Here is a 16,469-nt window from a genome sequence, read left to right on the forward strand (position 1 = left end):
CCTTGGAAGTCATGGACAGGATTTTTACTCTGTATGAAACAGGGAATCCCAGGCAATTTTAAGTAGGAATGACACTTTCTAGTTTAATTTTTTAAAAATTCGTCACTCTGACCTGGCATGATATCTTTACTCTCAGCACTTTGAAGGCAGAGGCAAGTTATCGCTCTATGAGTTCGAAAGCAGCCTGTTTTACATAGTGAGTTCCAGGCTAGCCAGCCAAGGCTACATAATAAGACCTTGTCTCATTAAAAAAAAAAAAAAAAAAAAAAAATCACTCTGACTACTGGGTGAAGAAATGAAACTACTGTGGGAAAGGGAGGGAGGGGGGGGGCAGAGGACCAGAAGGAAGCCGCTGTAGAGATCCCCTTTGGAAACAGATGGGTCTGCATGCCAAACCACAGAAACAGGTGTTAGTTTAGTCTTGAACTTGTCCAGGTAAAATAAATCTGAAACACTTTCGGCTTCTTACAAGCTCTCCTAATTACAAAGCTACCTAATTATTATCTAGGATTCAGCCAATTATCCCACAGGGTCCTGTGCTGGCCGGCATTTATGAGCTGGCTCATGGGGAACAGGTTCATCTCCAGGTACACCCCACTAGGTCCTACTAGTAGCATCTAGGCATTGCCCTCCCCCTCTTTCAGGACCGAAGTGCACCCCCACATCTGTCTGGCGTATGTGCCCTAAACCAAGTCCTAGGGGAACACGGCTTGTTAGAGGTAGGGAATGCTTCCTACCTTCCCATGGCAGAATGGGGGTGAAGATCTTTTTTTTTTCTTTCAGGACCCCCAAAAATGAAAAAGACAGGGCTGTTCAGTGAGCAGTATTTGCATGTGAAGGTCAAGAGGCTGAGGTAGGCTGGTGGCACAGGCCTGCCTTCTCAGTCAGGTACTAGGAGGTGGGCAGATGCATGAGGCCGATGCACAGAGCAAGCTCAAGGTCAGCCTGGGAAACAGTGAGACCCTGTCTCAAATGAAAAGCTTTTAAAAAGCAAAAGGATGGAGATGTGCTGGGTGGTGGTGGCACATGGCTTTAATCCCAGCACTCGGAGACAGAGGCAGGTGGATCTCTGTGAGTTCCAGGCCAGCCTGGTCTACAGAGTGAGATCCAGGACAGGCGCCAAAGCTACACAGAGAAACCCTGCCTGGGGGGAGGGGGGGAGCGTGTAGCTCAAGGGCTGAGGGGCTTGCCTAGGATGCAGGAGACCCTAGTTAAGCAACAAAGGGGGAAACGGGCTGTGAAAACTGCCCAAGCAAAAGCAAAAAAAAAAAAAAAAAAAGGCCCTTCAAAGGCAAAAACTCAATTGTGCTGTCACAAAAATCAATGAGGCACAGAGACATCATCTTTCCAGGGGGAGGAGGGAATCCCTTCCCTCTGGAAAGGAAGTGGGTTCCCTTCCCCTTAGGAAGGGAAGTAGGCTCCATGGGACATCTGGGATTTGGCAACAGGCAGTAGAGAACTGGGATCTGGTTCCGATTTTCCTCAATGCTAGGGACCAAAGCCAGCCAGGGTAGGTCTCACACTCAGGAGGCTCACACCGGACCACAGAGCCGAATCCCAACACTCTTCCTGCCATTTCCACAAGGAGATCCTGAGACAGTCCACACAAGAGAAGCCTGTGCTGGGGAAGGCCTGGGTGAGGAGACAGGCTGAGAGGACGGCTCAGTGTCAGCCATATGTAAACATTTACTCCTATTGATGTATATTTAAGCTTTTTAAGCCAAATGATAATTTGCCTAAGAGAATAGGAGAAAACCTCACCCCTGGACAGAAAAGCCCAAGGTCCTATGGGAGCCTGTGACTTTCCTTTTCTGTGCCTGGCCACGCCCTCCTACTCACCAAGGCCCAACAGGTGAAACTGACCACTTCTACTGGGCCCTCCTCCCAAATGCCCTGTGGAAGTCTCTCTAAGCAGGGATTGTTCTGAACCTCCTTGAGGACAGAGGCTCCATCTCTGGTGCACTGGCTACATTCTGGGTCCACTAGTCCCACTGACCATGGGTGCTCTTGGATCCTGGGCCTCAGGGTAGGTAGCCAGATGCCCACACCCTGACTGGCACCAGGTGTTTACTCATCAAACACCAGTGATCTAACTCCTGGGCTGGCGGTGAAATGAATGTGTGCCGGATACCTGGAGAGCATTTAAAAAAAAAAAAAGCCAAGTCCATCAGTGTGGAGTCATGGGCCTTTAACTTTAAAATCCTAGCACTTGGGAAGCAGAGGTGGGCAGATCTGTGAGTCTGAGGTCCAGTAAATTCACAGGAGGGTAAATCTGTATTTGTAAATGGCCCCAGGTGACTCAATGCTTGTCCATGGTGGGGGGAGGGGTGAACCATGGTCTCAAAAGCTGGCCAGAAAGCCTTTTGCAATGGATCAACAGATAAGTATCCTTAAGCATGTGTATTAGGAAATAGTTCTAAAAATTGAGGTTTTGGGAACAACTAACTTGAGGCCATCCTGACTTTCCAACCCCCAGTTACTCTACCCTACTTCCGCCCCAGTTTGAACCGTTTCTAATCCATAGCAATCCCATTGCAGCCCACTCCCAACATTGTAAGGAAGAAAACGCCATTGAATTTCCTTTTCTAACAAAGGTGAGCTCCTGGTCAACTGTTTGCAAAGCAGTGTTTGCTTAGTACAGAAGCAAGGAGACTGAGGGAACTGGTTTGGCTGGTTTGCTGGGCGGGAGAGAGCTCAGGGGGAACTTTCAACCAGCTCTTGAACCAAGCACAGAAATCATAGGAAAGGGAAAGTCGCAAACCAAGGGCCAAGGGCCCTGCAGAGGATCCTATGCTGAGTATTCACTGAGCATTTGACACATGCCCCTAAGATACAGATGTATATGGTTATATTCACATTACAGATGGGGAAACTAAGTCTGAGAGAAGAAAAGTCTTGGCAGGAATTCTTCATCTGGCAAGAGACATTGCCTCAAGAACCTTCTCAGACCGACTGGGCTTTGGGTAGCATACACTAATAATTCCAACACTTGAGAGGTCCAGAGGTTTCAACCAGTGCTACATGATGAGTTCCAAGCCAGCCTGTAAACAGGGCCTGGTGTGGGGTGGTGCATGCCTTTAATCCCAGCACTCAGGAGGCAGAGGCAGTCGGATGTCTGAGTTCAAGACCAATCTAGTCTAATTAGAGAGTTCCAGGCCAGCCAAGGCTACATAGTGAAACTCAAAAATAAGTAAATAAATCAAATAAGAAAGAAGAGAAGGAGCAATTTTCTTTTTAATTGACCAAAGAAAATCACTTAAAAAAGACTCACTGCTCATTTCCAGATCCAGGCTTGAGGTCTCCCTTCTGTGGCCTCAGAAGCTTTCAAAGGAAAGTACTTGGTTCACAGTATCCCCAAGGACACGCTTAGGGCCAGGCTCTCGGCTTCCAGAGAGTGCTGGCCAGAGAGGTCTCATAAGAACACTAGAGAGAGATTCCAGACAACCTACTCAGCCCTGTTCATTTGCCCTCCGGGGCCGCTCTGGGGACACAGAATGGAGCCTGAGAGGAACTCAGTCAAGGTAGCAAAAGTGGATTCATACATCCATTCCTTTGTTCAAAACAAGACTAGAAAGCCTGTTGGGTCCCCCAAGAAATTATTACCCACTTTTTTTCCCTCCATTTCCTCTTCCTCTTACCCTACCTAGCCTGAAACTCATTACAGAACCAAATTGTCTTCAAACTTCTTTATATACACATATTATTTATTTTATGTGCATTGGTGTTTTGCCTGCATGTATGTCTGTGTGAGGGTACCAGATTCTGTGGAACTGGAGTTACAGGCAGTTGTGAGCTGCCATGTGGGTGCTGGGAATTGAACCCGGGGCCTGTACAAGAGCAGCCAGTGCTCATAACCACTGAGCCATTTCTCCAGCCTGTCTTCAAAACTTCCAACAATCCTCCTGCCTCATGTGCCTCCAGGATCAGCTTCTTTTTTTTTAATCCTTCCCTCACCCCGCCCCCAAAAAAAGACAGGGTTCCACAGGTAGCCCAGGCTAGCCTCAAATTTGAGATCCTCCTCCTGCCTCAGCCTTCTCAGCACTGGGATACAGGTGTGGACCACCATACCTGATTTATTTAACGATTCTTACTGAATTTCTGAAGCAATTTATGGGCAGTAGGGGAGACTGCAGACTGACCTCAACAGACTGGACTGTTTTTTCAAACAGTGAAGGACACTCTCCTTTGGCAAGGGGTCTAAGAAAGGCAGAAAGGATACTTGGGGCTAACACAGGAAGTTTGGGGAAAACAACTCCTGGGGCTACATGCAAGCCTTCAGTTTCTCTCTTCTGAAGCTGTTTGTCCAGATAAGACTGTTTTCTCTTTATAAACTGTCTTGCCCTGGCTATCAGGATACAGGTCATAGTGGGAGACTGACTTTGGCAATGACAGTGAGGGGGAGGGGCTGGAGTTTCACTCTAGGACCTTAGTCAAGGTGTGGAAGAGTATTCAAGACCTTCTTTCTTTCTTTCCTCCTTTCCTTCCTTCCTTCCTTCCTTCCTTCCTTCCTTCCTTCCTTCCTTCCTTCGGAAGCGGGTCCCTAGCCCTATGGAGCCTGGAACTTGCTATGTAGACCAGGCTGGCCTTGAACTCTGCCTTCTCAGCTTTTTAAAACAACAACAAAAACTATTTTGTGTGCACACTCATTGCATGAGTGTGGGTTAGCGGACAACCCTTGGGAGTCCTTTCCTCCTCCCATGGGTGCTGTGGATCAAAATCAGGTCTTCAGGCTTGCTGGCAGGTGCCTTTACCCACTAAATCATCTGACTGACCTGTGTGTGTGTGTGTGTGTGTGTGTGTGTGTGTGTGTGTGAGTGAGTGTGTGACAGGATTTCTCTGTGTAGCCCTCGATGTCCTTGGAACTCAGAGATCTACCCCCTGAGTGCTAGGATTAAAAGCAGGTGCCCCCATGCCCAGCTCACTGGCCCTTCTTATCTGTGCTTTCTTTACATTCACGATTTCTTCCCACCCCCATGTCTATGTTCAGCCGTATTCCCCAGGGTTTAGCCTAATGCTGGCATAAAACAGCAACTCAATATGGACAGCCAGATGCCCACACTCCAGCTAGCACTAGGGATTAATTCGTCACATATGCATTAATGTATATAACATAACAAATGTATATGATTTTCACACTCAACAGATGAGTAGTGAGCCTCATAGAAGTAAGCTGACTTATGCAAAGTCATATTGGTAGTAACTACTTATGTTCAAACCTGAGTCTTTCCACACTTTCTCACTGACCTGCTATAATGATTTCATTCTTCTCCTTAGAAAACTATGCCCTGAAAAGAGATCGGGGTGAGGCAGAATAAAACCCCAAAAGGCTGAGTCTGGACTATGATGGGTGTCTCTTGCTGATTTAGGGTTTTGGCAGCTTCTGGGAGATTTCGAGAGCTGATTGTCCCCACACCTGGCTTATCTCGGGCTGCTCTTGGAAGGAAATGTGTAATAGATACCAAGGTGAGCATTTCAGCCAATAAAAAGCCCCAGAGAGTAAACAGGGATTTCCATATCCACCTGGCAGGGAGGGCCGGGCAGCAGTTGAGGTGGCTTTCCTTAAATGGCCTGGCTTAGCCTGCGACCTGGCCGCCCACACTCCTCAGGAAACACAAAGACAAGGACAGAGTGGCAGCTGTGAGTCTCCTTCCTAGGAAGGCCTACATGCGCCCCAGTCACAGGCATGAGTAATTAGGGGAAGTTTAGGAGGCTGGGGGTGGGAAGTGGGTATCTTATGATGTAAGAGGATCCTAGAAGAGTTCCATGTTTGCTCTTGTCACTGTCTCCGGCAGCTTTCAGCACATCCTTCAGAAAGGAGAGGAAATGGGTGTATTTAGTCCACACAGGTGGATGCCTGGGAACTAGGTCAATTCATCAAATGACCAAAGCCCAGGCCCAAAATACAAGGCTGTTTGTCCTCCAGACTTGGTAAAGGCGGCTATGGGAGGAAGCCATCGGCTCGTCAGCTGTCCTTCTCACTCCATAGAGATGTACCCGTGTGCATTTGTCTAGTACTCTGAGAGGCGAAAGTCTCATCACCTGGGTCTCTGAAAAGTTTGTGCTCAGAAAAAGGAAGATAATCCACACTCTAAAGAAGCTTAAACTACACTTGGCAGTTGTTGTCAGTAATCCTAGCATTCAGGAGGCTAAGGCAGGAGGATCACCGTGAGTTCAAGACTAAACTGGGCTACACTGTGAGTTCCATACCAGCCTGGATTAGACCTTGTCTAAATAAACCACAAGTGTTTCATTCAGCAGCACTTAGACTAAAATTGGAATGGGACAGAGATTAGCATAGCCCCCAGAAAAGGATGACATGAAAATTGGTGAAGAGCTTCCTATTTAAAAAACAAAAGAAGCACACCTTTAATCCCAGCACTCGGGAGGCAGAGCCAGGCAGATCTCTATGAGTTCAAGGCCAGCCTGGACTACAGAGTGAGTTCCAGGAAAGGCGCAAAGTTACACAGAGAAACCCTGTCTCGAAAAACCAAAAAAATAAAAAATAAGAAAAAAGAAAACACAGAACCAGCTTATAAACAAACAACAAAACCCAGTATGGTGGTGCACACTTGTAATCTCAGCACCGAGGAAGTGGAGGCAGGAAGATCACAAATTCAAAGTCATCCACTACTACATAACAAGTTCCAGGCCAGCCTGAGTTACCCAAGCCCGTCTCAAAAACAAAAACAAACAAACAAACAAACAAAAAAACAGAACAGCCAGAACTGATATCTGCCTCCTAGCACTCAGAAAACAGAGGCAGGGGAATCTCAATGAGTTCAACATCGAGTGAATGATGGAATGAATACAACAGTGAATTCCAGGCCAGCTAAGGCTACATAGTGAGACCCTTTCTCAAAAACAAAAAGCAACAAAACAAACAAACAGACAAAAAACAGAACCAATGAACAAATCAGCCTAACTAAAGAATATGCTTAGATAGCAGAAGGGGTTTGTTTTTCTTTTTTTAAGATTCTGCATTTCCGAAGCCAGTGAAAGACTGTAGAAGGTTGAAGCTGTGGAGTCAAGTTAACGGGCCATGGGAATGATGCCTGCAAACCGCCAAGTCCTTTGTTCAATCAAACACTATCTGTGACCTTTTAGCCACCAGTGTCAGGTTTATTTCCAAACTCCGGGGCAGCAAACTCTTCAGGAGCCTGGATAGTAGAGCCTGGAGTCAATGCCTCGCAATCTTCCATTTCCTGGGGGAGGTCCAGAGAGAGTGACACCACCACCTTCCTAATCTAGACAACTCTTTTAAGTCACAAAGCAGTTCCTGAGGTGTAAGGTGTGATTTCTGGAAAGGCACATCTGACCTCCAGCGATTCCACACACCACTGGGGCAAGTAGAGCCCTGTTGAGCAGTGAAGGAGCCTCAGCCATAAAGGGAACTGGAACCAGCCACACGGAAGCTTGTGGGATGCGGTGTGGAAGCTGCCTCTTCCACCTAAACCACCAGCCAGGACCCCTCCACCTCCCACAGCACCCCTCCATCTCCATCACCAGCCGCCCTCAGCTCCCCCACCTCAAGACCTCTGTCCTCAGTCTGTTTTACAATAGTCCCTGTTAGGGCTGGAGAGATGGCTCAGAGGTTAAGAGCACCGACTGCTCTTCCAGTGGTCCTGAGTTCAATTCCCAGCAACTACATGGTGGCTCACAACCATCTGTAATGAGATCTGGTGCCCTCTTCTGACTTGTAGTCATGCATGCTGTATACAATAGTCCCTGTTTTCCCCAAACACAGCAGACACACATGCCCTGTCCTTCCTTCCTTCAGGCTTTCTTCCCTTTCTCCCTCTCTTTTCTTTCTTGTTTTTTAGAAAGAGTCTCATCTCATCTCACTCTGTAGTCCAGGCTAGTCTGGAACTCACTACACAGACCAGGCTAACTTCAAACTTACAACTTTTAGCAATCCTCCTGCCTCAGCCTCCCAAGTGCCAATTATAGGTGTGAACCACCACACCAAGCCTCAGCTCAGCTCTCACTTGCTTTCACTCACTTGTGTTTCTCCTCTCTCTCTCTCTCTCTCTCTCTCTCTCTCTCTCTCTCTCTCTCTCTCTCTCTCTCTCTCTCTTTCCCTCTCTGAGAAAAAAGGGAATCAAAAGAAAGACTAGTTGTAGATGCTTCAGGCAATACAGAAGCCAGTCAAGCCCCTGAGTTCCTTAAGGACCAGAACGTTGTCCACCCTCCAGAAGTTCTCATTTTCCCTTCAAGTAAATGAAGCCCTCACTCACAGCTGGGGGCAGAAGTGAACAGGTGGCACCGTTAGCTCTAAGTGGTAGTGTTATTGATATGCAGTGGTATTAGTGACTACACACTAGAGCTTAGATGTGCACAGTAAAAGCAGAGTAGTGCCAAAGTGAGCCTGTAATCCCAGCACTCACAGAGTCTGAGGCAGGAGGATCAAATTATGAACTTCAAACCAGCCCACTCCACATAGGGAGGTTCTGTCTCAAAAAAACAACAGACTAGTGGTAAGTGCCTGGCTAGCATGTAGCAGGCCTTGGGTTTGATCCCCAGCACGGCTAATGCACACAAAGACCATCCTAACTAAGGTGCAGCTATGTGTCATCCCGCCACAGGAAAACAAAGCTACTAGCCCTTGGGTTGGGATACCTAATATATACTTACAAATCCCCATGTCTAACCCTGCACGGCTCAAGACTGAGTGGTGTCTACCTCTTTCCAGAAACCCACTGGTACAACTGGAAACATCCTAGGCCACCCACACCTCACTAACCTGTCCCAAAGTGCCACCGAAGGACCTCATGAAATACTCTCAGCAACCCACCAGAGGCCCAGATTATTCCTTGGGCGTAAGTCGGGCTGGGCCATCAGTGACCACTCCGACCTCAGGGCCACTGCCTTCCTCGGCCCCTAGAAACCTCCACAGAACCAGCCAGGTCTCAGAAAAGCAAATACAACTAACCAACCGAGCTGCTGTTTCCCTGTAAAACACATCATCAGACCTGGGCACAACTTCCAAAGTTCACAAACAAATTTTAGACACCATCATGATTGCTGTGATTTTTCAGGTATGGCTGGAAGAACAAACTTGGTCAAAGGATTCCCAAAAGGGGATTCTGAGTGACTTCTTTTTGTATTGTTTCTTTTTTGTTTATCATGAGAGAGGAGGAGGTGGTTTTGATACATAAGACGCACCTGGAAACTAGGGAAGCCGGTAAAAAAAAAAAAAAAAAAAAAAACAAAACTGGTCCTCTTGCCTTGCTCCTAGCCATGTCCAACAGGGAAACAAAGAAAATTCTAGATTATCACATTGAGATAAGACCTGAAATATTTTGAGTGATTACATGTATGAGTCAGAGCTACCATCTTTTTCTTAAAGTAAAAAACAACGAGGCTAGCCTGGTCTACAGAGCAAGTTCCAGGACAGCCAGAGCTACACAGAGAAACCCTGTCTCGAAATACCCCCCCCCAAAAAAAACAACAATACCTGTATCAAATATTTTCATCTCTATGAACAAAAGCCACAAGTCACCAAGAGCCTGTTCCTCAGTGACTGCCTAAATAGTGGGAGTCAAATCCCGGTTCAGAAGCCTGTCCTGCTGACCCTGTGAAGTCACCTTTGGGCCTCCGATTGCTCATTAAATGGGAATACAGACCAACTGGCCCTACCCAGCAGGTTTTGGCGGTCTGAAATTATGGGCCGGCTCCAGTAATAAGTCGGAGAAATACCGATAACCTCTAAATACCCTTGGCCCATCCCTGCCCCTGTATAAATAGCACAGCCAGACATATCTACCTTGATCAACCACAATCGATAAATTTAGACTCCCAAATCAGCCTAAATCCCAAAGGAGAGTTTTGTCCATTCCATCCCACGGCATGGGAGCACGATTTCTTGGCACCTTCCCCACCCGACCCCACCCGACCTAACTCTGCCCAGTTACACCAGCAGAGCGCCCTTACCTCTGCCTAGGAGGTGGCCTCTCTCCAGGTGCCTCCCCGGCACCAGGAACGTGTAGACCTCAGCACTGAAGCCGGGACTGCAGGGCTCAGGCTCCGGCTCCTGGCAGAGCCACGAGGAGACCTGGGGTGGAGAAAAGGTAGGCAACCTGGTGACTTGGGGTGCCCACACCGAAACCAACGACGTAACCCTTCCCGCGCCTGGGGCGTCGGGATCGTGGGAGGACCCCCCTCGGGGCAGATAGGGACGCCACCCTCTCAACCCGAAACCAGCCGCCAAACTCCAAGAACTCTTGGGGGAGGGGACTTCTAGGGTCGCCACCTCGCAGCCTAGACTACCTTCCCTGCCTGGCTCCATTTGCATCTCACTGGAGACCCCTTTACTCTTCTGGCCACCACTTTCCTTAGACGGCAAATGGTCTCAACGAACACCCTCAGACTCCTCTTTCTTACTCCAGAGAGCCCCCATCCCCAGCCTACCGTCCCGTCTTTACTCGGCAGGTGTTTCTATGCTACTAAAGTCCCTTTCCTTATCTCGGATCGTCCGCGCTGCTTCTGCCCCCGCCTTTTTCATGCGGGGGCCCCCATCTTGCTCCACACCCCCTCTGGCCGCCTCAAACCGGGACCCTGCTCAACTCGGGGTCCCGGGAGCTCGCAGCGTGGCGCGCCCCCACCTGGGAACCTGCGGGAGAGGCTGCCACTCCGCGCTCGCCTGGACCCCCCTCCCACTCCACAGCACTCAGCTCCGCGCCGCGCCGCGCAGCCTCCAGGGAGATCTGACCCTCTGGACCCCAACTTTCTTGGAAGAAGGAAAGCGGGAGGGCAGCAGGCAGAAAGGCAGAGCGAAGGGGGTGGTGGGGCCGGAAGGCGTCCTGCCGGGCGTCAGGACACTCCAAGTACCTGCAGCAGGAGCAGGATCGCGGAAAGGCTGCGGCACGGGGCTCCCATGGCTGGCCGAGCGGGCGCCGAGCAAACACGGAGCTCGGGTGCGGTCGGGCAGGGCCGGGTTAGGCCGGGCTGGAGTCTAGCAGAACTTCCCGAGAACTCACTGATGCGCCGCGCCTCGCCACTCCACTGAGCCAGGCAGAGGCTGCGGGCAGCCAGGTGAGCCCCAAGGCACCGCCCCCGGCGCCACTGATTGGCTGAGGACGCACCTGCAGGTGGCAGCCAGGGAGCCGCACGGCCCTCGACTTCCTCCACCCTCAACTGTAGTTGGTGGCATGGGGCCGGGCTTAGGAGACTTCCTCATTTCCTAGTCCACGTTCGTTCGAATCCCAGCCCAGCCTTGCGGTGGCCCATTGAGACTTGGATTACAAAGGACTTTACTCTTCATCTAGGTTTTTATTTCGTTTTTTCTTTATTGTGTTTGGTTGGAGGAGTTTGTTTGGTTTGGTTTACTTTGTCTTAAGGATTTTTAGAAAACATTTTAGCGTGTGTGTGTGTGTGTGTGTGTGTGTGTGTGTGTGTGCGCGTGCGCGCGCGCGCGCGCGCGTGCTCTCAAACGCAGGCGCCACAGCCCAAGTGGAGATGACAGCCTGCAGGAGTCAGTTCTCTCCTTCCACCAAGAAGGTCCCGGCATTTGAATTCCCATCATCAGCCGTTGCTGACAGAACCACCTCTGCTGTTTTATTTTGTTTTATAGCCTGAGTTGGGTGTTGTTTGTTTGTTTTTTGTTTTCCAGCCCAAGCGGGCCTGGAACTGTCTTAGTAGCCGAAGCAATCCTCCTGCTTCCCCTCCCATCGCAGGGATTGCATAAGTGAGCCGCCAGACCAGGCTCATCTGATCATCTAATTTTCTAACATCTGTCCCCCTCCCTTTTGAGACATGGTTTTGCTATGCAGCCCAGTATGGTCTTGAACTCACTACTGTCCATTCTCAGCTTCCCCACTTCGGGATGGAACTACAGACCATGTCCCACTAAAATCTGTTCTTTTAACTTCAGTTCCCAGCAGGTTGGTGAGTCAGGGAGCAGACCCAATGGATTAGAACCCCCTGCGGCAGGAATTACAGGGACTTTTTCAGCTGCTCGATGTGGTCTCCTGGAAGAAAAGCAAGCCCCCTTAACTCCTATGCCGTCTCTCCAGCCCCGTGTTTATCTGCTTATTGTTTGAGACAAGGTCTCTCTGGATGCTCTGGAACTCACTATGTGGACCAGTCTGGTCTGGAACTCACAGAGATCTACCTGCCTCTACTTCCCAAGTGCTGGGATTAAAGGCATGTTTCCCTACAACCAGCTCACATTTGTCTGTTTTTTTTTTTTTGTGGGTTTTTTTTTTTTTTGTTGTTGTTGTTTTTATTTGTTTGTTTCTTTGTTTTTAGACAAATTCTTCCTAAGTAACCCAGACTGGCTTTGAACTTAGGATCCTCTTGCATCAGCATCCTAAATGCTGGGATTACAAGCAAGCACCACCACATCCATCAGTTTTAGTAAAAACCTAGAACTCAGAGGCTGGAGATGGCTCAGTGGTTAAGAGCAACTGACTACTCTCTTATAGGACCCAGGTTCAATTCCCAGTACCCACATGGCAGCTCACAACTGTGACTCCCGTTCCAGGGGATCTGACATCCTCTTATAGACATACACATAGGCAAAACACCAATATAAATAAAATTTTTAAAAAAGACTAGAACTCAAGCTTTCCTGCTCCGTAAATTGAGGCTGTTTGTTTGTTTGTTTGTTTGTTTTTCAAGACAGGGTTTCTCTGTGTAGCCCTGGCTGTCCTGGAACTCGCTCTGTAGACCAGGCTGGCCTCAAACTCACAGATCTGCCTGCATCTGCCTCCCAGCTAGATCAAGGCCTTTAACGCCATAGCCATACCACAGTCACCAACACCTTCTTCAACGAATTCTGTCCCTGGTACATAGTTTTAGAATCAAAAATAAGATAGATAAACATTAGACCAGTTTCCCTGTCTGCCTGTGGCCTGCCATGTCTGGGTGGCTGGGCTACATGCCAACAAAGGCACCCTCCCATCGAACCAGGCTTTGACAAAACTACAAAACAGAGGTTGGGGATGTGGCTCAGTTTGGGGAGTGCATGCCAAACATGAATAAGACCCTGGATTTCACCCTCATCCCTGTATACACCAGGGGTGGTGCTGCCTACTATAATCCCAGCACCTGGGAAGTGGAGGCAGGAGAATGATAACTTCAAGGCCATCCTGACTTCGAGGCCTGAGAATCTCAAACAAGCAACCCAAAACTACAAGATGTTCTTGCTGTCACTGGCTGTGTGACCTTAGGCAAGTTAGTGTCCTCGTCTGTACCTGAGCCCAAGGCCAAAGCAATCACTGAGGTGTGAGGGTTGTGCCTTTGAAAGGCCCATCCCTATCTCCCCATCCCCGGGGATAATCAGGATTACAGTATTTCCCATGAAGCTAACGGGGAACCTGAGCCCACAAAGAGCACAGCTTCATCTGTAGAGGTACTGCCTCTAACCCGCATAACCCACACTGTTCCTGCCAGCCCTCCCCGAGGCTGACCCCTCCAGTTTAATGGCTTTCCAAGCACACACCCAGCAGCCTTTTGGATTTCTGCTTCTTGGCTTCTTCTGCCTCTTAGCCCACCAGGAGGCACAGAGGGAGAGGGCTCTGGTATTTCCTTTCCCACTGATGCTCCTGCCCAGATCTGGCACTGAACAAGATAATGGAAATAAAGAGGCGTTTCCCCCCACGGGGCAGCCTTGACGTTTATTGTTTTTCCTCCTAGTTATGTAAAAATACATATTTTATATCATTGCTGGGTGCAGGGAGTCTTTGGGGCTTTGATTTCTTCTGCCCAGCAAGCACTGGCCGTGGAACTCTGTGACGGCTCTCATTGACTCTTCCATTACACTCTGATAATTCAATAAAAAGGATTTTCGACGATTAAGGGCAGCAAGGACAGGTCAGGTCTGAAGCACTTTTGAGGCCTGATGCATCTCTTCAGATTTCTTATCAAGGCCTTCTCCGGGCTTCAGAGAGGGTCAGAAAGGGCCACTCACCCTGCCCCCATCCCCGCCCCCACACACCCTGGCTGTCCAGGCTGAGGAGAGAACACAAAGGGACTCCCTATACAGTTGGGGCCTTGTGAGGCAGTGAACTTCCTCAGTTTACTCTTCTGTCAAACAGGCATAAACCCTGAGTGTGAAGATCCACTGAGCCAGTATGTAGAGACTGCACTGTGGGAGCTGAGTTATTTACCACTCACCCCTAGTCCTGGGTGGTGGTTGTCTTGCCATAGGGTCTCTAGCCCAGGATGGCCTCATACTATGTAGGTTAAAAGATAAGCATAAATTTCTGATCTTCCTGCCTTCATCTCCAGAGTCCTGAGATTTCAAGTGTGTGTGCCTCCATACCAGACTTCCCAGGTTGGCGGGAGTGTGTGGGAATCCAACCCAGGGCCCTGTAAATGCTAGGCAAGCACTCTACAAATTGAACTGGATATTCCCCAGCCCTCAGAAGACTCCCCTACATACTCTATAGCACTTTCGTGTTAGTAGAAACTGAACCCAGGACACAGGCTATGTGTAGCTGTATCCCCAGCCCTTTTTGTACTTTCTTTTTTTTTTAGACAAGATCTCAACTATTTGCCCAGGTTAGCCTTAAACTCACTCTGTAGCCCAGACAGGCTTTGAACTTGTGAAAGTTACAGGCTTGAACCGCCAGGCCTGGCTGCCTATGTAGCACTGTTCAGCAACAGTCTAGAGAAACAGTCTGTGGAGAAAAACAAAACAAAAAACAAAAAACATGAGTACCCTGGGAACCTCCCCAGCTCCAGGCTCTCTTTTCCCCCACACCCACCAGAAAAGCCTCTTAGGCTATCTGTGGCCTGGGAAAAACTTTCGCACAATCCAGCTAATCATTTAGAACTTCTCAGGGTCATTTGCATTTTAAAGAGGATGCTGGGGGCTGAATTTGCTGCTGACAAAGGAATGAAATCCGCAGAGCTAGTGCAGGAGACTTAACCTGATGTGTTGGATGTGCTGTGAAGAGGGTCTGTGGTTGCACCCAATGCTTCTCAACTTGGGAGGAGAAAAAAAAATTAAAATCCAGGAGTTAGGAACCTGGGAATTTCGGGCCCTAACAGGGAAAAGTGCCCTGGAGACCCCTCCAGGAACATTACAGACTGTCCCACTCTGGATGAATGGCACCCAGCCCTCGGTGGATCGGAAGCTATAGGCTTTTCCACTGCACAATGAGGCTATGGCTGATGGACTTCCATTTCCTGGATGCCTTACTGGTCAACGAGGAGGCTAATGATTAACCCCCTGAGCAGTCTTGGGCTGCAAAAAACACTAATGTCTTCTCAGATGTAATGGCACAAGCCTTTAATCCTAGCACTCTGGATGCAGAGGTAGGCAGTTCTCTGTGAGTTAGGCCAGCCTGGTCTATATAGACAGTTCCAAGCCAGCCTTGGCTACATAGTGAGATCTTATCAAAGGGGCAGGGGCGTGGGTGTGGGCAGGACATGGTTACTTGCATATAAACAATGTACAGTCTCCTTATGAAAGTCATTTCTGAGATGGTCAGTGATGGTGCACGCCTTTAATCCCAGCACTGGGGAGGCAGAGGCAGGTGAATCTCTGTGAGTTCAAGGCCAGCCTGGTCTACAGAGTGAGATCCAGGACAGGCACCGAAACTACACAAAAAATACCTGTCTGGAAAAAAACATTAAAAAAAAAAGTCATCTCCAAATTACATAATACAAATGTGGATGTTGTACATTGCTTGTATATGCTCTCCTGGAGCTCTCTATATAGACCAGGCTGGTCTTGAACTCACAGAGATCCACCTGCCTCTGCTTCCCAAGTGCTGAGAAAAATGGTATGCCTTTACACCCAACTTTCAGATACAATTTTTTTTTTTTTTTTTTTTTGGTTTTTTTTTCGAGACAGGGTTTCTCTGTGTAGCTTTGCGCCTTTTCCTGGAACTCACTTGGTAGCCCAGGCTGGCCTCGAACTCACAGAGATCCGCCTGGCTCTGCCTCCCGAGTGCTGGGATTAAAGGCGTGCGCCACCACCGCCCGGCTGGATACAATTTTTAATTTTACTTTATCGTTCTTTTCTTTTTTGGATACAACTTTTATTATATTCTCTCTATCTATCTATCTATCTATCTATCTATCTATCTATCTATCAATCAATCTATCTATCTGTCTGAGGGGAAATGCCATGGTGTGAATGGAGTATGGAAGTCATAGGACAGATTACAGATAGATTCTCTCCTTCTATCCTGTGGATCCTGAGGGTTGAACTCTGTCATGAAGCTTGGGGGCAAGCACCTTTACCTGCCGGGCCATCTCACTGGTCCAGATGCATTTTTTTTTTTTTTAGCATATCTGTGTGCATGGTGTGTATGCAGTTGCAAGTGCACATGTGTCCATGCGGAGGCTAGAAGTTGACACATCGGAGGGTCTTCCCTTTACTTCAGGTCTCTCAGTGAACCCAGAGCTTGACAATTCTGACTAGTCCAGCTAGCCAGCTTACTCTTTGTCTTCCTGCCATGCACCCACATGACTTTTATTCATTTATTTATTTGTTTAAAACAGGCTCTCACTATGTA

At 48.6% G+C, this 16,469-nt stretch overlaps 1 protein-coding gene and 1 non-coding gene across 2 annotated transcripts in view; one reads left to right on the top strand and one right to left on the bottom strand.

The window, feature by feature from the left end:
* The window catches only part of Cdh1 (cadherin 1), a 70,370-nt gene extending 59,336 nt beyond the window's left edge, over positions 1 to 11,034 (bottom strand). Inside the window, exons 1-2 of the mRNA XM_052728154.1 lie at positions 10,828 to 11,034; positions 9,931 to 10,051 (exon numbers count right to left, since the gene is read on the bottom strand). Coding sequence (XP_052584114.1) covers positions 9,931 to 10,051; positions 10,828 to 10,875 — 169 coding nt within the window. The 5' untranslated portion in view covers positions 10,876 to 11,034. The remainder of the gene's footprint in view (positions 1 to 9,930; positions 10,052 to 10,827) is intronic.
* Positions 6,243 to 6,346, top strand: LOC128104825 (U6 spliceosomal RNA). Its single transcript, XR_008216125.1, has one exon. It is a non-coding gene; the product is annotated as a U6 spliceosomal RNA (small nuclear RNA).
* Positions 11,035 to 16,469: the final 5,435 nt, after the last annotated feature.

Source organism: Peromyscus californicus, unplaced genomic scaffold, assembly GCF_007827085.1.
Source record: "Peromyscus californicus insignis strain IS unplaced genomic scaffold, ASM782708v3 Scaffold_8__1_contigs__length_139910024, whole genome shotgun sequence".
Taxonomy (NCBI): Eukaryota; Metazoa; Chordata; class Mammalia; order Rodentia; family Cricetidae; genus Peromyscus; species Peromyscus californicus.